The 21,992-nt window shown below is 38.4% G+C and overlaps 1 protein-coding gene and 1 long non-coding RNA gene across 8 annotated transcripts in view; one reads left to right on the top strand and one right to left on the bottom strand.

The window, feature by feature from the left end:
* Positions 1-1,081, top strand: part of LOC138915421 (uncharacterized) — a 73,397-nt gene extending 72,316 nt beyond the window's left edge. For all 3 annotated transcript variants that reach the window (XR_011421343.1, XR_011421344.1, XR_011421345.1), the window contains 2 exons: positions 60-359; positions 693-1,081. This is a non-coding gene — a long non-coding RNA (uncharacterized lncRNA). The remainder of the gene's footprint in view (positions 1-59; positions 360-692) is intronic.
* Positions 1-21,992, bottom strand: part of OXR1 (oxidation resistance 1) — a 451,197-nt gene that overhangs the window by 213,587 nt on the left and 215,618 nt on the right. For all 5 annotated transcript variants that reach the window (XM_070221675.1, XM_070221678.1, XM_070221676.1 and 2 more), the window contains one exon: positions 5,781-5,971. In XM_070221675.1, coding sequence (XP_070077776.1) covers positions 5,781-5,971 — 191 coding nt within the window. The remainder of the gene's footprint in view (positions 1-5,780; positions 5,972-21,992) is intronic.

The raw sequence follows: 21,992 nt of genomic DNA, 5'->3' as shown, positions 1-21,992 counted from the left end.
AATAGCATAAGTAACAAAAGAAGGCTTTGATATTTCTAACCGTTTTTTCCTTTTCACAGATGCAACGGTTGTATTCTCTTCTCCACTGTTCTCCGCAGCCCCGAAGTCTCCAGAACTCTTTCCCCCTGAAACTGAACTCTTAGCAGATTGCCTCCTCTCCTCTTGCACACTGAGAATGGGGGGGTTCATCACCATGACCTCCACCAGCACCTCTTTCCTCCTCCCCTCTCTCATCCCCAACGTTTATTTAGCACTTTATGTGCCTCAAACTAACGGCTGAGATGAAGGAAATGAATGGCATCATTCCCCACCACATGAAGTGAGACCTGGTATGGAGACAGACTCGCCAACACAGGCAGGTAAGGGGGATAGGGAAGTGCCAGATGCCAAGAAAGCTCATAGGCAAGGTGGGAGGCGGGTGGTGAAGGGTGACTGGATCTATGGAACCAGGAAAGAGCCTGTGTGTGTCTCAATCTGATGTGATTTCTCCATCTTTTGGATTCTGCAGCCCTTTAAGTGAGCCTCCCCTGCCCTCTGCCGCTGGCACTCATTGCCCCAGCCCCACAGCATTTAGGGCATCCGTCTTGTATTCTGCTCACTGATGTGCTGTTTTAACCAGGCGCTCCCTTCCCCCACCCACAGGAGGACCACCTTGCAAGCAGGGCTCTGTTTTACTTTTCTTTCTCTTCTAGCATCATCTCCTAGGAGGCTTTCTCCCAGCAAGGACTGATCAGGGACTAATCAGCATTTGGTGTTTCACGGAATGACTCTGTAGGAAGATCCCCATTCAAGAGCTGCCCCTCCTCCTCATTGTTGAGGGAAAATCCTCAGAACGGAAAGACATCAGTACCTTTGACTAATAGTTACAAAAGAGATGTAAAAACTTCAGTTCTAGAATCTGAATCAAGGAAGAAATATTATACGGAATTGTACAGGTCCACCTTAGAGAGCAATGGGCCATCTTTGGGTCCTGTGTGCACAGTCTTCTTCACTGCCTCTATGCTACGTCACAATTCTTTCAGACATCTTTACAGGTAGTACTCTGAATCAAAGGTAGCAAATAAACGAAATATTACAAATATCTCAGTCTACTAGTATTTGGTTGCATCTTCTGTTTTGAGGTAGGAACTATGATTTTGAAGGATACAGTTTTCTTACATACACTGTCAAAGTCAAGTAGTTTTATTGAACACAAACAGAAATTGGAGTAGTGAAAAATTCTATTCTATTTGCATTTATTTACTATTAGAGTTTATCCACTAACTTAGTGTTGTATTATCCTAGTTCTAATTAACACTTTTATTCAAAAATAACAATAGAATTTTAAGCATCTGTAGGACTTCAAATATCTAGTCCAATGATTTTTCAAACTGCAGGTCACAACTCATCAATGGACTATGCAATCAATTTAGTGAGTTGCGATTGAATTTTAAAATGAAATAGGGGGCCAGCCCCCTGGCCGAGTGGTTAAGTTCATGTGCTCTGCATAACCGGCCCAAGATTTCACCCGTTTGGATCCTGGGCATGGACCTAGCACCGCTCATCAAGCCATGCTGAGGTGGCATCCCACATAGCAGAACTAGAAGGACCTACAACTAGAATATACAACTACGTACTGGGGGGCTTTGGGGAGTTGAAGGAGAAGAAGAAATAAAAGATTAGCAACAGATGGTAGCTCAGGGCCAATCTTTAAAAAACAAAAATGAAATAGGATAGAATAAAAATGATCAGAATAGATAGTAAGGGAAATGTTTTCAGGAAATTTTGCTTGAGTTGTGTTGGTAGTTGAGTGTGTACATACTGGCTGAGTGGTGTAAAATGCGTTAGGCAGAATTCTAAGATGGTCCTCAGATGTACACACTTGGATAATCCCCAAGACTATGAATATGATGGACATCACTCCCATGATTAGGTGACGTTGACTTTAAGACAGGAAGATCATCTGGGTGACCCTGACCTAACTATATGAATCCTTTAAAAGCAGAGAGCTTTCCTGGCCAGCCCCAGGAGAGGAAGTCAGAGCTTCAGATGAGAAGGATTTGATGCACAGTTACTGGCTCAGAGAAGGAGGGGGCCACATGGCAAGGAAAGAGAGTGGCCTCTAAAAGCTGAGAGTGGCCCCCAGCTGGCAGCCAGCAAGGAACTAGGGACCTCAGTCCTACAACTGCAAGGAACTAAATTCTGCCAACAGGAATGAGCTTGGAAGCATATCTTTCCCTAGTTGATCCTCCAGATGAGAACTCAGCCTAGCTAGCACCTTGATTTTAGCCTTGTGAGAGCCTGAGCAGAGAACCCAGCCCTGCTTTCAGACTTCTGACCTACATAACTGTGAGCTGATAAACGGGTGTTTTAAATAGCTAAGTTTGTGGTAATCTGTTTCATAGTAATCAAAACTTATATAGTACTTCATATGGTCATCTAATAGATGGAAAAATAGAAAGACAGATTTTGTCTAAATCTTCCACTATATAGACAAGAAAATTAAGGTCAAATGATGGTAAATAACTGCAAGATTATACAGTTAGTGACAGAAGCAGGGTAGAAAAAAACTCTTTCCTTGGCCATGGTCCTGAGAGTGATTACTTTCCTTGTAATTTATCTGAAGATTCATATCTTTCACATCAATAGAAAATAGCTTTTCCTCTACTTATTCCAAATCAATGAAATTTTACTATACTCAGGTAAGATGGGTTATTCTCTTATAAAAAAGTAACGAGTTTATGCTCATTGCTTTTTTTTGTTGTTGCTATATTAGGTTTAATATGTTCCTGATGTTAGGAATAACTAAAGACCCAAATCTATTGTCTATACAAGGAGGCTATAATTTCTCTTTCCTAGAGTTCTCTCAACAGGAAGTAGATCCTATACGTAGGTTCATGAAGGATAACAACTTTGAGATCAAAAGAAATATCTAAAGAAGCTACCCCAGCCACTCAGCCACTAAGAGACATTTAAATAACTCCAAAATTTTCTAGTTTCTTATTTTTACTTGAAAATTCTTTAATCCCCAGAACCTTTGCTTGAATTTAAATATAATGTTTCACTTAAATATGGTGTTTCACTGCATTGCTAAATTTAAATGTAGTACTCTACTTGGCCACAAGAGGGCTCCCAGGTTTTTCCAGTTGTGCAAACCATAAATTGAGTCACAGAGTTATTTTTCAACGAAAGGACATATTGGCTGGTGGACGGCTTAGTTGGCATGGTTTCCTTAAGTGAGATTATATTGGAACTTCAGTAAAAATCTTACTCCACCGCATTACCCATAGAAACTCCTCTGGTTCACCTCTGTGCAGTGAGGGATGGTATCCTTCCGAATGACACAGAAGGCTGACTCTAAAATGTCACAAGAGAAGGTTAATTTCATTCACAGGGTCTCGTATCTCTGGATCACGGCTCCTTCTTTAATTTCTCTAAGGTTCTAGCCTTCGCCTATAAAAATAGAGAGTATAACACCTATCTCTCAGAGTTGTTGTAAGGATGAATCAAGATAGAAGAAAGGAGCTTAATTTATACCTGGTACATGTAATTACCAATGATGGTAATTTCAATTGTTGTTGCTTGTTAGTAATACTTTTATTAACGGATACTGAAGTAGACTTGTTTTGTGAATTGATTTTTTGATACAGGCAACTACATGGTTGCTAATATTTCAGCCTTAAAATAATGTTTCCAGGTCCAAATTATTGGAAGGGTTACATAAACACACTAAGTTGAAATTCAGATGTATATTTTAACATAATAGACATGCCAATGACATTGATTATGGGTCAAATTGTTTCAATACGATAATTAAAAATTCACTAGTGGTAGAGCCATTTAAAATAACTCATAGTTCATCTTTCTGCAATCCAAACTCACCATTTAGCCTTCAGTTTCCTAGGCTAAGCTTTTTATTTACTATGGAGAAGATGGTCAGTGTTTCTCCCTCATTTTATCTTTACAGAATATTGAGTTTGTACAATAAACTTTACTTTCTGAAGGCAAAATACTGAGTCTTCTCGCCACTTAATAAATCAGAAAAGCAACAGTAGGTGGTGGACACGTTGAAGTGTGGGAGGAGAGGCCTTTGGAAAATGGAGAGGCAGTTATGTAAACTTTACGGGCTTTTTCTAGTTGATTGATTTTTAGAACTCTGCTATCCTAAGTTTTAAAAACGGAAATATGCACCTGTCTACACTGTTTCGCATCAATTCTCCTTAGTTCACTATTGACATCCTTAAAGACACCATGCTTGTTGCCTGTTGAAAAATAAGACTTGAACATCTTAATCTGGAAAGAGAAAACCTGGGAGTAGATATAGGAAGAGGATATAAAATGGCAGAAAGGGAAAAAGCGGTTTAGTAGCCAAATCCTGAAGTATTACTGCTAGACCTACAGGACGGCACCTCTTTAAGCTTGAAGGAAGTCATTTAACCCAAAGACAGAGGAAAAGGACTTGATAAGGTCATACAGAAAATTGGTGTGGGAATCAGAACCAGAAATCTAATCTAACCTGATTATCGTTTCTAGATAGGGACACTGGGGCTGGCCCCGTGGCTCAGTGGTTAGAGTTCCATGTGCTCTGCTTCGGCAGCCCAGGTTCACAGGTTTGGATCCTGAGCGTGGACCTTCTCCACTCATCAGCCATGCTGTGGAGGCATCCCACATACAAAAAGTAAAGGAAGATTAGCACGAACGTTAGCTCAGGGCTAATCTTCCTCACCAAAAAAACAAAAACAAGAGACGATAAGGATGCTAAAATATCTGAGAAAAAAATTGTAAACATCCCATATTGGGGTGGAGTGGACGGTGGATACCAAAGGAAACACGACCCCCTTAATGTAACTTTGGTAAACCCATTAAACCACAGTCTCTACTATCAAGGCTTTAGGAGAAGACCAAATCTCTCCAAAATGAAATAATATGCAAGACCAAAGCACCCATCCTCTTCCTGGATAGATTTATCTCTCCGACACAACATCCTCTACCATATAGGATATGGTGAGCAACTTTTGTCTGAAATAGACCTAAGATGCTGAAAATTGTTAGTGTTAGTTAAAAAGCAAGGTCAAAGACATGATGGATAAACATTGGCACATAAAAGTTGGCAATTCAACTCACTTAGATTGATTACCTACAACACTCCAATTAATTGTTAAAATTCAAAGTTACTGGATATTATTCTACCTGAGAAAAAGGGAGATAATGGCTGCAAGACCCTTTCCATAGCCTCTACTCTCTCATCCATGGGTTCTGGATGTCAGATCTCTCCATCTCTCCAGACTCTCCACAGTGAAGAACGTCACATGCAAGGCCAAAACACAACTGTAATTTGGTCTCCCTCAGAAGGTAAAATCTTCCCATTTACTTCGTGGCTTTGTGAGTTACAAGCTGACACCAACCACTGTCTTAACAACCTGACAGAACAGGGTCAGAGACTTGAGAGCCCAGAGGGAAAATGCAGAGAACAGAAACAAAAAACGGTGCTGGCTGGAGAATGGTGAAAATGAAAATAGTAGCACATAAGCTTAAAAATGAAAAACCACATATATCTATAATTTACTCCTCTTAGGCTAGGCTATAGAAAATCCTCAAGCGTGCTCTCTTATTTCACTTTGCTAAATGTTTGCAGCGTTTTTCCATCTCCGTATTCAGGCCATGTAAGAAATGTCCATATAAACCATCAGAAAAATATGCAAGTTTTATAAACAAGAGGGCATTTAACCACAGACCCACACATTCGCAGTGCGGTTTAGATGGATTTCATCTATCATTTGCATAAAATGTCTGGTGCTCACCAATGGTGTAGAACCTCTTCAGGTCACTCCTCCGGGAAGGATGCTTATTAGTTGCATTGTTCTGCTCTTCTTCAGTGATGGGCGTCTTGGGTGCAGGGGTCTTACTGGCTTGTGGGATTTGCTTTCCTGCACCAGCCAAAGGGTTGAACCCTGGAGCAGTAATATCCACCGACTGGGACTTTTTCTTCAACCTACAGGGAAACAGTACCACACGCTGTGATTACCAACTTGAGAGATACACTTGTTCCACATTTATCTACATCATAATTTTTTTTCAACAACTGAGTTATATTTGGCCTGAAATAGAACAAGGTTTATTCAGAAATTACAGACCTTCCCTACAGCATTTTGAATTCTTCAAATATTTTTGAAACTAGTTGAAAAAAAAAACTTCTGCCTGATTGTTTTGAAAGGTTTTATTAAAATAGATTAAAATGTAAGGCGACAAAAAACTTTTAATTTTTCTAATAGCAGACTAAAATGTGGTGTCAGACAAAGATAATACATTTGGCTATTGCTTTTGGTTCTGAAAGGAGTATTTTTAATGCTATAGTAAAACACTAGTTAGAAATAAATAATTGCAACCCAGGAAAAGATAATGAAACGATTATTTGGGTAACTAGAGGCTGCCAGTGCTTTTTTGTTTAATCTATAACAGCATCTTAGCTGTGAAAATTAAAGAGCTCACATTATTTCTCCAGATACTCTCAATGACAGTGAATGTATTGCTCACATCCATATTTTAGAGCGACGACATCAGGTCTAGCATGGAAAGCAAAAAGCTATCCATAAAGCATTTTCCCCACTCATGCATGAGAATGGTTTTTTTTGGTGTGAAAATCATTGCTAAATGACATGAGTTAAATTCAAATACTTCAAGCTACACAACTTGATATTTGTGATGTAACTGAACCCTAAGCCCAGCTTACTCTTGGCCCTTGGAACTTCCAGAGGCTAAGGTTAGAGTCATTTTTAAAGTCTTAATTCCTTGTAGAAAACAAGTTGGCAGTTTTCTTTATCTGTTATGGTAAACACACCTGCATTTGCAATTTCCTGAAAGATTCATATATCTTCACACATCCAGGCTTTATTTAGGCTTTTCCCATACATTAGATTCCATTTTCTGCCCCAGTGTCAGATCCTGCTCATGTTTCTAGAATTAGCTTAAATAGGGCCTTCTCTGAGAAGCTGCCTATGACAAGGACTTTGGTAGTCTCACATTATTCCACAGAGGGGGTTATTCATAATTAACTCTCAATAAGCTTCTATTAAATTGAATTAATTGGAGCAGAAGCTTTGTTAAAGGAATAGAATGTACCAATCAGTAAAAGATTCATTAGTGAAAGCAGTCTTTACTAAATTTTAGTAATTTCATTATCACCTATATGCTTTCTGCTATATCCACATATCACCTATTTTACCTACTTAATATTCATGAAAACTGACTTGCTTTATCCAAATTGTCAACAAATACATTAAAAAAGTGCTCAACAGTGTTTAATCATGACAAGTGCAAATTAAGACCACATTGTACTCATAACACACCTGTCAGAATGGCTAAAGTGTAAAAGACATGATATTAAGTGTGGTAATGAGGAGAAACTGGAGTTTTCCAGCACTGCTGGTGGGAGGGGAAACTGGTACAACCACTTTGGATGAACATCTGGCAATATCTGCTTAGCCAAAGGCATGGATCGTTGGCTCACTGATCCTATTCCTAGGATATATCCTACACAAATATAGACATGATCATCCAAAGACACAGTCAAAAATGTTCATAGAAGCACTATTTGTATCACACAAATATCAACAACCACCCAAATGTCTACCAATAGCAGAAATGGGTAAATGAATTGTGTAATATTTATCAAATGGAAATTTATACAGCAAGGGAAATGAATGCACTACAAATACTTGCAACAACATAGATGGTTTTCATAAAAATAATGCTGGACAAAAGAAGCCAGATACAAAAGAGCACATACTCTATGATTCCATCCATATGAAGTTCAAATAGAAGCAAAACTGTCTATGGTATCAAAAGTGTGGGGAGTTAAACTGTTGGGGAGTCATTACGCTGACAGAGACATGAAAGAGTTCCTGGCATTCTAGTATCAACTTTTTTCCTGATCTGGGGTCTGGGTCCCAGGATGTAAATACTTTGTAAAAATCTAATGACCTATGATTTTTGCAGCTTTTCTGGGTATATGTGATACTGCAATAAAAAGTTTCCATAAGCAATTGACTTTTTCACTTATTCATTTACAATGAAGATTACATGTAGCTACTGAATGGCTCCTTGCCACAAAAAGGTGACGGTAAAAAGAACTAGAATGATATTATCGGCCTCTAGCCTCCCAAAGATGACCACAGGAGAATGAATCTAAAGAAAGATCCTTTCTTTCTTTAAAAGAATTTTAAAAGACTCACGCTGGCTGCTTTGTTGAAATTCAGTTGAAGGCTATATCTCAAAGTTAAGCAAGCTGCTCCTTCAAGGAGCAGCCACCAAAAATCACCCAGGGACCACACGCTTGAGGAAATGCGGGTTTACTCTACACAGGGTTATCTACTTTTTCTTACTGCCTTGGTCTTCCCAATAACTCCATTCTGGTCTTAGTCTGGAGTTTGTAGACTGGAGCTAAATGTCATGGTAGTACTAAAGGAAACTAAAGAAGTCATTAGGATTAATAAAGACTAAATTAAGAAATAAATTGCAAGTCAGCAAAGCAACAAAGTTAATTTGTCCCAACATGGCTTTCCAGAAACACTTAGACAAAGACCGAGACTACACTAAAAATATTATACTGAACCCTATCAACTCTACGAAATCACCAATATTTGACCATTTATCATGTACAAAAATGTCAATTTTCTATTGTTCATGCTATAAACTTTATTTCAAAATTAAACTTCAATTTCAATAGGAAGCAAGTTTTTCAGGAGGAAGGGAGTTCAGGGGAGTAGAGATTTAAAGGAAAGGTGGTGAATTTTACAGAAAGAAAGCTGACTGCTCTCTAGTCCTCAGCAAAGATTATTTTCAAAACGTAAATCTGACAAGTTTTATCTCAAATTCACATAGTAGATGATTTTATCACTAGGAATTGTTTATATTTTATGTTGGCCTGTTTTAGAATTGATCAGTTACTAAATTAAAGTCTCATATTGGAGGATATCAGCAATGATGGCTTATGTTTGATACGATGCTAGATACTAGAATTGATAAAGTTCTACATCTCTTCAAAATCTCTAAGGGTCCCTTATTGCAGCCTCTTTGCAATGAGCAAAGGACATGGCTCTAGGCTCCAAAGGTAAGTAGAAAACCATCCTGTGGTATTTTCCTTGTTCTTTCTGCCCCTCCTCACCAGACAGTCTTCCCAATCAAGGGATGAAGGATGTCATGTTTTCATTGTTGTTGCTGGAGTCTGGAACATTGCTCGTAGGTTTGCTGGCTTGCTTAAGGAAAGATTTCCATTTGCATGTTCTTAGAAAGCAGAACTGTGTGGGTAATTGAATTACTCCCTTAAAAATTCTAAAAATGACTACTGTGGTTGACAAGGAAACCTGCTAAATGCTACCTTCAATTTCCAAAAAATCATGAAAGGGTAAGTCTTTCTAAATTTTTAACAATGTTCTTAATTAAATGTGTTAAACAAATGTAAATAGCATAATGGAATATGTAGGTGTACGTGAGATAAAATACCCATTGATAGTAAATGAAACATTACAAATAGAGACAAAAATAATCTCTTAATAGGCACCAAAAGAATCTTGTTTAATGTGCTTTGCATTTCCAAAGGGAAGTGAGTCTCGATGTCTTGGATGGAGAAAAAGAAATGAGGAAAAGGAGCCGTCCCTCTTGGCATGGCTCTGATAGGCAGACTGTCTGCTGTTTCATAATCTTTGCCTTTCCTTGTTCCTCTGTTTTTGAGGAGGAACTTCCCCACATGTATTCTAACACCTTCTTGCAGCACGGCCTCAAAGTGGGACACTTTTCTGAGACTCAGTTTCCTCATCTATAACATGAAGGTAACATACTCAGAAAGGTCCTGAGGATTCAGCAGACATCTTATGTGAAAGTGCTTGGAATAGCAACTCCACAGGGAGCTCTCAGTGAATGCAAGTTCCGATCTCTTGATAAGAGGATGCAAAGGACAACATAATTTTCTTTTTCAAACTTCCGAGGGATGTTGAGGAAATTATATCAGCTTCTCAGGATCCTTCCCTGCTGCGCTACTCGAGAGAAATACTGCACCTGCAGGAACTGCACTGTGTTCTGCAGGGGGTTTCACCTATCCTGGAGTGTGGATTTGGGGAAAGAAGTGGAAGATAACGAGAGGACAAGCGAAATGGGAGTCTTTTGTGTGGCGTGCAATGTGATGTTTCTCTTGTGTGAGTCCCCAAATCTTTTGGAAAATAGCTAATTCCATTGGATAGTTGTGTGGGGTTGACTTAACACAATAAATTCACAAGCAGAGGTGGAGACCAGGGAACCATGAGGAATTAAGGACAAGAATTGGAAAGGAAGGCTTCTGACTTTCCCACTCTGTAAAAATAGGGTTCATGCCAATTTCAACTAGCTCTCCAAGAAGCAGGAGAAGGCCTGTAAGCCAATCATGAAATGTGAAATCACAGGATTTAGAGAAAAAAAGAAATGGCAGGAAACTTCCAATACCAACCAATTTAAACAGAACTACTCTCAAAGTGATAAGCTAAATTCTATCCTTGCATAACAATTCTACTTTGATAAAAAGATAAGAAATCTTCCACTCATTTTCTGAATCATCGTTCAAGTAGAACACACGAATCTTTTGGGTTAAATGAGTTAATGGACATCCCAATGCCAGGGCTTGTGCCAGCAGTGACTGAACATGGCTTTACATTGCCCACCACAGAGGACTTCTCCCAAAGATCTGGGTCAATTCTCCACTTCAATAGCTTCACCATGGAGAAGGTCTCTCCAAGCTTCCTCACATTTATCCCTTTATTACTATTATTTACTACTTATCATACTCTTTTGGTCTTACCTTCCCTCTTCCTCTCACATTATAGGGTTTTCATCTTCTATCTCCACCCTTCTATCAACTTCTATTCAAGTCATAACCAAGCAATGCTTTTCAATGTTCTTTGTCTATTATGCTCTGCATCTTTGAAAAGTTTTATCTAAATGCTGCATGATAGAATTCTACCTTAAGCCTAAACTAAAGGCTGATATGACTTAAATGTATAAGAAAAATACGTTTTCATTTAGTTTGAGTTCTTAACTGGAATTACCTCTTCCATCAAGTGGACTTCAAACTGTTCCTGCATAATAACTAATTGGATATGTTCCTGAGTTCTGTAGCTATCTGGAAAACATGAACCTTCTACCATCCACTCAGGATGCCCTGGGCAATAGCAGCAACAGTTCAGAAAATCTACTATAGTATAATGAGAATATTCTTTAGGTCATAAGAATTTAAGGTGGTATAACTTTAGAATGCAAAAGCTACATTTTCATATATTTGACTGTGTACCTGAATAATAATAGCAGAGTGGTTAAGACTGTGGACATGGGGGCCACATTCCCTGGAATTGTATCCCTAACCTGGCATTGATGAGCTGTGTAAACTTGGGCAATTTTCTTTTTTTTTTTTTCAATCTGGTAAGCAAACATTTTTATTTTTAAAAATATTGAAGGCAGAATTTCCAAATTCAGTGTATATTATTTCGTCTCATTTCTACCCTGTTGCGATCCATTCATCTCCAGGCAGAAACAGGGACCAACTATTATTATTTTTTTCATCTTTTTTTAAAATTTCAGAAGACTTCTCAAACTTATCCTTCAAATTATAGAATTACTTTTCTATACTGTTAATTCTGCTCTTTATTCAATGTACTAAAGACATAAATTCCACAATTCCATTTTTTTGGGTAACATTTTACTATTTGGAAGCTTTTTTTTAATTGAGGTTATGACAGTTCACAACATCGTGAAATATCAGTTGTACCTTATTATCTGTCGGTCACCTATAGGTGCGCCCCTTCATCTTTTGTGCCCACACCCCACCCTTTTTCCCCCTAGTAACCACTAAACAGTTCTCTTTGTCCACGTATTTGTTCTCTTTGACAAATGAGTGAAATCATATGGTGTTTGTCTTTCTCTATCTGGCTTATTTCACTTAACATAATACCCTCAAGGTCCATCCATGTTGTTGTGAATGGGAAGATCTTGTCCTTTTTTATGGCTGAGTAGTATTCCATTGTGTATATATACCATATCTTCTTTATCCAGTCATCAGTCAATGGGCACTTAGGTTGCTTCCACATCTTGGCTATTGTGAATAATGCTGCAGTGAACCTAGGGGTGCATAAGTCTCTTTGAACTGCTGAATTCAAGTTCTTTGGATAGATACCCAGTAGTGGGATGGCTGGGTCATATAGTATTTCTATTTTTAGTTTTTTGAGAAATCTCCATACTGTTTTCCATAGTGGATGAACCAGTTTGCATTCCCACCAGCAGTGTTTGAGGGTTCCCTTTTCTCCACAACCTCTCCAACATTTGTTATTTTTTGTCTCCATGATTATAGCCATTCTACAGGTGTAAGGTGATATCTCATTGTAGTTTTGATTTGCACTTCCCTGATGATCAGTGATATTGAGCATCTTTTCATGTGCCTATTGGCCATCTGTATGTCTTCTTTGGAGAAATGTCTGTTCATATCCTCTGCCCATTTTTTTGATCAGGTTGTTTGATTTTTTTGTTGTTGAGTTGTGTGAATTCTTTTTATATTATGGAGATTCACCCTTCGTCAGATATATAATTTGCAAATATTTTTTCTTGGGCAATTTTCTTAATCTCTCCTTGCCTCAGTTTTCTCCATTTTATGTAAAATGAAAGTATTAATAATACCCATGTCATAAAATTAACATGAGGATTAAGTAATATGTATAAAAACACTTAGAATACCTGGCACAAAATAAGCATTACATCAGTTTTTGCTTTAAACAAAAATGCAAGTGAATACAAACAGTCACGTATTTATAATGTACAGAGTACAGGCCACACACTATACCTACATTAGTTCCCTCACTGATCACAACAAACATATGAAGTAGGTACCATACTCCCCATTTGGAGAGGGATCAACTGAGGTTTAGAGAAACTGATAGGGCTAAAAATTAGGGAAGCTGGAATCCACCCAGGACATTTTGACTGAAAGTTCACACTTTGGAATTAGGAGATACAGATAAATTTCAGCGCTGACACTTACCAGCCACATGACTTTGGGCAAAGACCTGGACTTTCTAGGCCTCCATTTTCTTAGCCATAATGGTGATATCCATGCTATCTGCCTACTTTACCCAAGAGAGTTAATATGAGCATAAAATGTGTAAATTTATGTGAAAGCACTTTGCAAAATTCCATAGAAATCTACAGTACCATTAACAGTTATACAAATTCATCCTTTGTCTCATTCATTTCTTATATACTTACACAAATGTACACGCACACATAGATACATGGATGCATGTGAATGGCTGTGCCCCAAAGAGCCAACACTTCTGGTCTTTTCCAGTAACTTCCAGAAAGAAGACCATCTGTGGTTTGCACAAGTCATTACTGTTAGCAAAGCTGTCTCCTTGCTTCCTAAAAGAGCTAATGTAAGGATATTTTTTAAAGTAGTAAAGCTGCTGAGAATGCAGATTTTTCCAAGTTGGATACTGTGGCTGCTGCAAAAATCTCGTCACTCAAAAAGAGCTTTTGAGAGCAAATGCCTAAAAAATTTTCACATTGCAAAATCAAGGTCTTTTGTTACCCCTCCAGTACAGTCTTACCAAAAACCAGCAGCTAAAAACAAACCACAAAATCAGCAAGAAACAAGCATAGTCAGAAGTCCAACCAGAAGAAATGACAGATTGGAAAACTTGGCACTAAAAAAAGAAAACAATCCACCAGGGTATAGAATATGTCAGTTACAGCCTGCTCTATAATTGCTGTGGCCATGCTATTCTTTGTACCCCTAAACACGAGGATTGAAACAGAAAATCTCATTAATGTGGAATCAGGAATTGTACAACCTTCTTTTACAATTCCAAATCTATTCAAAATGTTTCAACAGAAGTATCCTTTGGGAGTGCAAATTGGTGTTGGATAGTTAATAGAACACCAAAACTAGATACCTTGTTATAATAAGAACACCAAAACTAGATACCTTGTTATAATAAGACATGTTTCTAGCTCTACATTCATCCTAAGAAGTGTATGCTTTCCTATCTTGGAAATTCAGAGAATAGAGAATTCAAGAATTAAGCCACAGGTAGGAACGGTTTACTAGAAATTCTCTTGTTAAATGCAATTGAATTCAACTCTGTGAAGGGCCAGGCCAGTGTACATAATATGAATCATATAGAAGCATACACGAATTCATTGCTACTATAACTAATTTTACACTAAAAATACTAGAATGGGATGCCCAACCAAACTGCCTCTCCAGAGTTTAATGAACTCTATTATAAAAGGTGAATATTTCTTACTGACCTTTCATGAAAAAGACAGCCAAGTCCTCAAAGTTTGTCAGCTGGTTTATTTCTATCCTTATGTTTATACCAGCCCAGAGAAAAGACGTAGGAAAGAAGCATTTTCTGTTAGGAGTCCTTGCCATCAGATCAACTTAATTCCTACATTCATAGAAATTCTAGTCTGTTCACCAGTTTATTCCTAAGACTTAGCATAGTTCTTGGCACATCGTAGTTGCTCACTAAATAAATTGTTGAATGAATGAACGGTTTCATCATGGAACAAAAACACAAGAAATAATACAAAAATGCAAGTAAGTTTACATAAATGCAAGGAAATCCAGGAAAATAAATTTAAAGAGTAAGACTTTGGACAGTTTGGTAGCAGATATGATGATCAATTTAATACATTCATGTAACATAGTCTTCTTCCCACTGTATTACGGGAATAGGTTTTTGAGTTTGGATAGAAAAATGAAATTGTTTCATTCCCATTACCAATACTATGATCGATCTGAACAATATTTCAATTATTTATTCACTAAATCCAGTTTTGTAATTTCTGAAGAAACACTCCATAGCTTTGCTAAATTGACATCTTTATTCAAAAATTTTCAGTGATGGCATGGAGGAGGGAAGAGCAAGGACTCTGAAATCAAAGATCTGGGTTCAAGTTTGGGATCTACTACTTTTAAGCAACCTAAAGATAAAACATTTTAATTTTATTGATTAGAAATATATATTTTATGTTTTTGGAGCACTCATTAAGAATTTTGCATATTTTCTTTTTACTATGCAGTTTCAAAGCACTATGTTAATAGTAGTAACATTTTTATGTTTTCCCTTCCATGTACTTTCCAATTATACTACTATATTGCAAGCATTCACTTTGAAATTACAAAAATTTCCAATTTATTTCAGTTTTTGCCTTGGAACTTCAGTCTTTCAACTGGAAAATCCTTAGAGTAGAAACACATTATGCAAATCCAAAGATTAGGGCCTGAGGGATTTGGAAGTCAAATTCTTGTAAATTTTAAACAGTCCTCTGCAATAACTCACAGAGATGAAATTTAATTTTATTACCTTTGATGAAATGATTTGTAACATGCTATTGCCACGTCAATTGAATTCTGTTTATTTCTTTTAGGAAGAAGGAATCCGAATAAATAAGACTATTTTAAGACTTTAGGCTTCTATCCAACATTGCTGATTAAAGGAATCTATTTTTAACAGGGCCTATTACAAACTATCTGTGTAAAGCATATGGATTAGCTGATTAAAATGTAGTTTTGCTTATGCACAACATAAGGCAACTCCAAACTGAATCAAGATAGCTTCTGCGGGTAATAATAATCCGGGCCAAAGCCCAATGGTTTATAGTTAAAATGTCAATGTAGCACAACAATCTCCCATCTTAATTTCCCCAAACGAAGCCACAAGAAACAGGAAAAGAAGATATAGGAAAATATAGGTCTCTCATTTACATTTAATTCAGGAACTTGATGCAAAACATCACTCTGGTGAATCCATTATCTCTTAACTTCTTTAACTAAATCATCCTATTGATGAATATAAAAAACGCTTAAGTCATCCTAAATGTTTTCAAATGAAAATAATGCTTTGTGGTTTTTAAATGTAAGATTGAAATATTGATTGTCTTATTGATTGAGAATGACTTTGTTGAAAACTGCCCTCCTTCGATTCTGGCTAGCTATAGAAGAGAGGGCATGCCACATCCTCTTTCCCAATTTGAGAATCACTGGGGAATCTGTTAGTTTTCTTCTGTTCAGAGGATAGTGGTTTAACACATGAAGGCTATGTCACGCCCCCAGTACAACAAAGTTGGATTTTAGACTTTCTTCACATAAACATATTATATAACATTTAAAACTACGTTAAAGAAATCACTGTCTTCTTTGCAACGGCAACTCTATAAATCTGCATCTATCTTTCCCCATTATTTTAAATCTTGTTTTCCTATTACAGAAGAGAATGTGGTCCTGGTCCTGTTAAAGCCAGTCTTTCCAGATGTTCTCTGAATCCAACTGCACCCTCTCTCTATACTTGAGATTTTAATGTCTTAACCACTCCCTTCCCTCTGTAAGTCCTAAACTAGTTGAGGAATAGGTATGAGAGTCAGGGACCCCATTGCAAGCCGGCAGCTTGGAGAAGCAGCGTCCTGTGAGGCTGCCCCGTGGGCAGCAGGAGTGAAGAGAACACCACAGGCATGCTGTGGACATCAGATCCCAAAGAGAGAAGGCAGAGGAGGCTGGGCCACACATCCACAGTACTTTTCACAGTCTGAGAAGTCACTCTTCTTTTTTGGGGGAGAATAGCATAGAGAGACAAAGCTCTCTTCTAAATCCTTCAGAAAACAAGGCATTTCTATTTTACAAACAAAGGAAGGGCTGTAGGAAAGGGAAAAATTGTTTACCTTCTCAAGGCTTTACTCCCAGTTTATCTGCTTCCCATCCTGGTCATTAATCTCTCCCTTTTTGCTAAAGCATTCCCACCTGCATTCAACCAGGTACTAACATCTCTCATCTCTCCAAGTCCTTTTCTCTCTAAGGCTACCATTCCATTTCTTGGTTTCTCCTCTCTCCTTCACAGCACATAGCTGCCCCTCCCAATCACTGGGCAATGCTCTCCAATACGGCTTTGCACCCACCATTTTCACAAAACAACTTATTTAGGGTTCCAATCACTTCCTGTGGTCAAATTCAAAAGCGACTTTTAGATTTTCGTTTCTCTTTAGCTGCAGGATGTATTTGTGGAGGTGGATAGCACAGAGGTTAAGGCCATGAACTCTGGAGTTAGAAAGCCTGGGTCTCAAACTTGGCTTCTTATTATGGGATCTTGGGAAAATTACTTATCTCTCTACAGTTTCCTCATTTGTCAAATGGGTTTAACTACAGTGCCTACCTCAAAGAGTTATTAAAAATATAACATCATCCATATAAATATTCATCGTCATGCATACTGGTCCAAATGAGTACTCCACTCTTTTTTACAGTCCCTCTATTGAAACATTCTAGCTTACATTCCCTGACACACAATTCTAGTATTCCTTTTTCCACTATTCCTTGAAGAGTCCTTTCTTTCCTATACAACCCTAAGTTTTGGAATATCCAGGGGCCTAATGGAGTTGGGTCTCCTTCTGCTCTATTTTCACTATCTTCCTAGAGGTTCTCATCTTTTCCCTTGGGGTGAAATATTTAGATGCCGAAAATTCCCATATTTTTACCTCCACCCCAAACTTTCCCCAGAACTGCAAACTTAAATATACAACTAGCAAATTGGCATTATGCACTACCTGTGACGCATCTTAAACTTCAAGTGTCCCTAAACAAATTCTCGATTCCTAAACTCACCGCTAACCTTCCTTCCCGTCTTCTTTATCTCTGTAAATGACACCACCAACCACTCAGTGACGCAAGCCAATATAACTTAGAAGTTATATTTGATCCCTTCCTTTGCAACACTCACCACTTGTGATTTATCAGCAAATTTTCTCTGTTCTGCATTTGAATTATATCTTAAATTTCTCTACTTCTCTCCATCTCCACTACCACCTCCCTAGTCATCACTCCTCTGGATTATTGCCAAAGCCTCCATATTGGTCTCCCCAGTTAGACTTTTCTCACCTGCTACCTGTTCTTCTTACAGCAGGCATAATAAGCATTTTTAAGCATAAAGGAGACAGGTCATTTTCCCACTCCAAAAAATTAAATGGCTCCCTAGTGTGGTCAAATGAATTTCTAAAGTTCTTTCCATGGTCCATAAAGCCCTGCACATATCCATGTCCTACTTCATTTTGGGCTATACTTTTTTTTTTTTTTTTTTTTTAAATTGGCACCTGAGCTAACAACTGTTGCCAATCTTCTTCTTTTTTTAAATTGCTTTTTTCTCCCCAATTCCCCCCAGTACACAGTTGCGTATTTCAGTTGTGGGTCCTTCTAGTTGTGCTATCTGGGACGCCGCCTCAGCGTGGCCTGATGAGTGGTGCCATGTCCGCGCCCAGGATCCTAACCAGCGAAACCCTGGGCCGCCGAAGTGGAGCGTGTGAACTTAACCACTCGGGCACGGGGCCGGCCCCTGAAATGCTCTTTGAGTTGCAGGCAGCTTCTCATTTTTGAAGTCTTCTCAGAGAAACCATCCCCCATGATTCTAAGTAGGTTGTCTCTCATCTCCCACTCCCCCCTGGCCAAGTCAACCATGGGTTATTCTTCAGCATGCTGCTTGTCTGCTTCTCATGGTATGTATCACAAAATATCTAATTTATCACAATATATCTAATGATATAACTGCTCATACTCATTTTTTTCTGTTCTGTCTCTCTCACTTTGCTATTCTCTCTGGGGAGGCTGGAAGCACACCTTCTTCATGGACCTAACACAGTGCCTTGCACATCATGTGCACACCAAAAATATTTCCCACATGAATGAATCAGGGAATCAATGAATCAATAATCCCTCCACATGGACTCCATACGTATCTTTATTCAGAAGACTTACAGGGCATGAGGTTATGTTTATTTTCTCCATCTTCTTTCTTAGTTTGGCTCAGGGAAAATGTCCCAAATCTTTCTCAAGAAATTATTGTCATATCTCTTTGGCTAGAAAACCACAATATTCATAACAGTTATGTGAAAAGAGAGCTGCCTCCTGATCTATGATGTGAACCAGTTTAGAAAGCTGAAAATAATGGCTGAATACATGATCTAAGAAATAAGTTTGGGCGAGAAGACCCTTTTAAACATGTGTTGATATACTGGCATTATGCTAATGGACACTTCATGCCTGCATTTTCCAGGCCTTATACTTCTGCAGGTGGCAAATTACATTAGGAGAAAAACCAAATGGAGATTGAATGCAGAGAAGCAAAATATTACATATTAACAAAGCCAGAAAAAAGGGCAGTGGAAAAAAAATATCCATATACACGTTCACTTCTAATCTTGTTAAGGACTGATAGAAATCCCTACATAACTCTTTATTTAAAACAGTATATTCAGTCAATCATCATTAAAGAATAAGAAATAAAATCTGATGACAGAAAAAAGTAGCAAACCACATTTAATTGTAGATTGGAGGACTTATAAATCTGTAGGGAATCAGAGTTCAACAACTTAATTTTACAGTGGCAGTAATGGAATTAATATTTCTTGAACTCATGCTCTATATTAAGTAAGTGACCAATGATTGCCTTTAATCTGGACATCGTAAGCTACTTGAGGTCAAGGATTGTCTTACTCATATTGAGCCACTAGTGCCCTGTATCCTGCCAGGCACATAGTAACCACCATTAAAGGCTTGACTTCACCCTGGGATAAATGGAGTAACCTGGTACACATAAACACCACAGGAAGGACTGCCTTGAAGCTTTCTTATGAAAACCTGGTTGCTTTATATCACAAACCTGATAATGGCAGTACAGAGCTGTTCTTTCCAGCCCCGTGTTCTGGACTACATTCTGCCATTACTAGGAATAAAATTTGACCTAAGACACTTCACCTGAACCTCCTTTTCATCTGTACAATACTGATAGTCATCCCTGCAATGTTTGCCCAATAAGGTTACATATCTGTGCGTTCACCAAATATCTGGGGATTCCCTTCTACGTTCAAGGCACTGTCTGGACCCCAGGGACCTTACTTGCTGGCACTCCGCATTTTGTTAGGTGTTTAAAGCCGACCCTTTCTCTTGTCAGGTGGGATATTTTATGGGTTCTTTGTAGTCCACTCCCAGTGGAGATCTCTCATCTACAGTTTTCTCTTTTTGAGTGAATGGAAGTCTTCCCATTAGCCACTCATAGCTCCTTCCCCAGCCCATGTACACTGTCATCTTCTTTCTGCTGGGGCTACCACCCTCCCCCAGCAGCCCTCTTGGACAAGATCGAAGACTCAGGCCAGGTCTCTTTCGTATGGCCACATCTTGCCAACAAGAAGCAAGCATCCTTTGCCCTGTGCGTTTCAGGATACCCAGGATGCAGCAGCTCTTTGTATCCCCTTGTCAAATTCTCCAGCAGCTATAGTTCCTACTCTTTGATTTTTCGGGGTTGAGTCAAAGTCTAACCCATCGTTTTCCCCAAGCTCTCTGGGTTGTCCCAGTGAAGTCCCATACACAGATTTGAGGTGAGGTAAGAGCATCCCTCATCCCTTTTTGGGGGGCTGGGATAGGACAGGATTCCCAGAACACTAGCAGCTCTCTCTGAAAATCTTGTTCTAATCTTCAAACTGCTATATTGGCTGGAGATAGGTTGTCAGCTAAGGGTCACAAAATCAATTCCTGACTGTTGGCTTTTCAAATCTTGACTTGGTGGTCTCACACCTCATTTGGAAAAGTGGGAGGAACAGGTGCCTTCTCAGTTCCAGCTGAAATGGAGAAAATGTATAATTTTAACTTCCTGTTTCAGACGTAATGTACCTTTATTAACTTTTCTTCAAGTCTTCGCTCTCTAGTTGAGGAAGGGTTGGAACTGGCAAAGAAGGTGGTGAAAGAATGGAGATATTCCTCTATTTCAGGGACATTTCTAGTCAAAAACCATTTAAATGAATTGTTTTCATTCACTTTCTACATATTCATTGAAGGCATGAGTTCAATGCACTGTGCTAAGTGCTGGGGACACAAAGATGAGAAGAAAATGGGTGCTCTCTTTCAGGACATAACAGGGGATGGATTTATAAAACAGAATTATAGAAAATGATATGTACTCTGGTTTTAAGAGGGAAATTCCTCCCCAACTTTGAATTTGCATACAAGAATTTCCAATATTTATGTGGATTTATTTCCGATTACTTTTTACTCAGTCGTAAGAAATTAGGTTCAAGTATTTGTGAGCTGTGAATCACTGCTATCTGGAACAATGAGAATAAGGGAAAAGTGAGGTTGAGATTAGAAAAAAAGTTAAAGTAAGTAGAAGGCAGGGACAGGATGGAAGTGTTTTTGTTTTTCTTTTGTTTTTGTCAAGAAGCCCTGGGCTGAAATAAAGTGGTCAAGTTTTATTTTACAGAAGTGCTTTACAAACAAAGAAAAGGCTGCTACCTATTGCCAAAATGCTGCAAAACAAAAGGTACGTGAAACCAAAAACAGCAAGTTGAATTTAATTTCAGAATAAAGAGCAGGGCTTTGAGTGGAGTAAATTTAGCTTTACAAAAAAGGAAGGGCATCATCCTTCATGTTCTTATTTTGCCAAGGACAGACAAAAACCAGGTAGGCATGGACTACACAGAGACACTTGAGAACCACTGGACTAGAGGATCTCAAATTCCACAGGCAATGAATTTGCTTTGCCGAGAATCCCTTTATCCAAATCTGCTCCACTGCTGCCTCTACCTCTCTAAGCTTTATGGTGGAGGGATAGATTTTCACACCATTTTCCAAGCTCTGTATTCAGGACCAGCTACAAAGTTTTTGGTGCCCAATGTGAAATGAAAACTCAAGGCTCCTTGTTAAAAAATTATTAGGAATTCAAGATAGTGACAGCAAAGCATTAAACAAAGTATGTAGCGTTTTTAAGCATAGGCCCTGTGCAGCTGCACAGGCTGCACACTCAGGAAGCTGGCCACGCCTGTACTGTCTGACATGATCCTTCAACTTGATATCCCAAAGCACAGCTCTTTAAAAATTATGCTTCAGCACCTAGGAATCTTGTATAAGGAAAGATTTCTAGAATGATGGTCCAGCTTCATGAAGTCTTTGTTATTGGTCAGTTAAA

The sequence above is a fragment of the Equus caballus genome, chromosome 9 (genome assembly GCF_041296265.1).
Source record: "Equus caballus isolate H_3958 breed thoroughbred chromosome 9, TB-T2T, whole genome shotgun sequence".
NCBI classification, from domain to species: Eukaryota; Metazoa; Chordata; class Mammalia; order Perissodactyla; family Equidae; genus Equus; species Equus caballus.
Note: the sequence above shows the minus strand (reverse complement) of the source record. Positions and strands in the feature narration are given on the sequence as shown.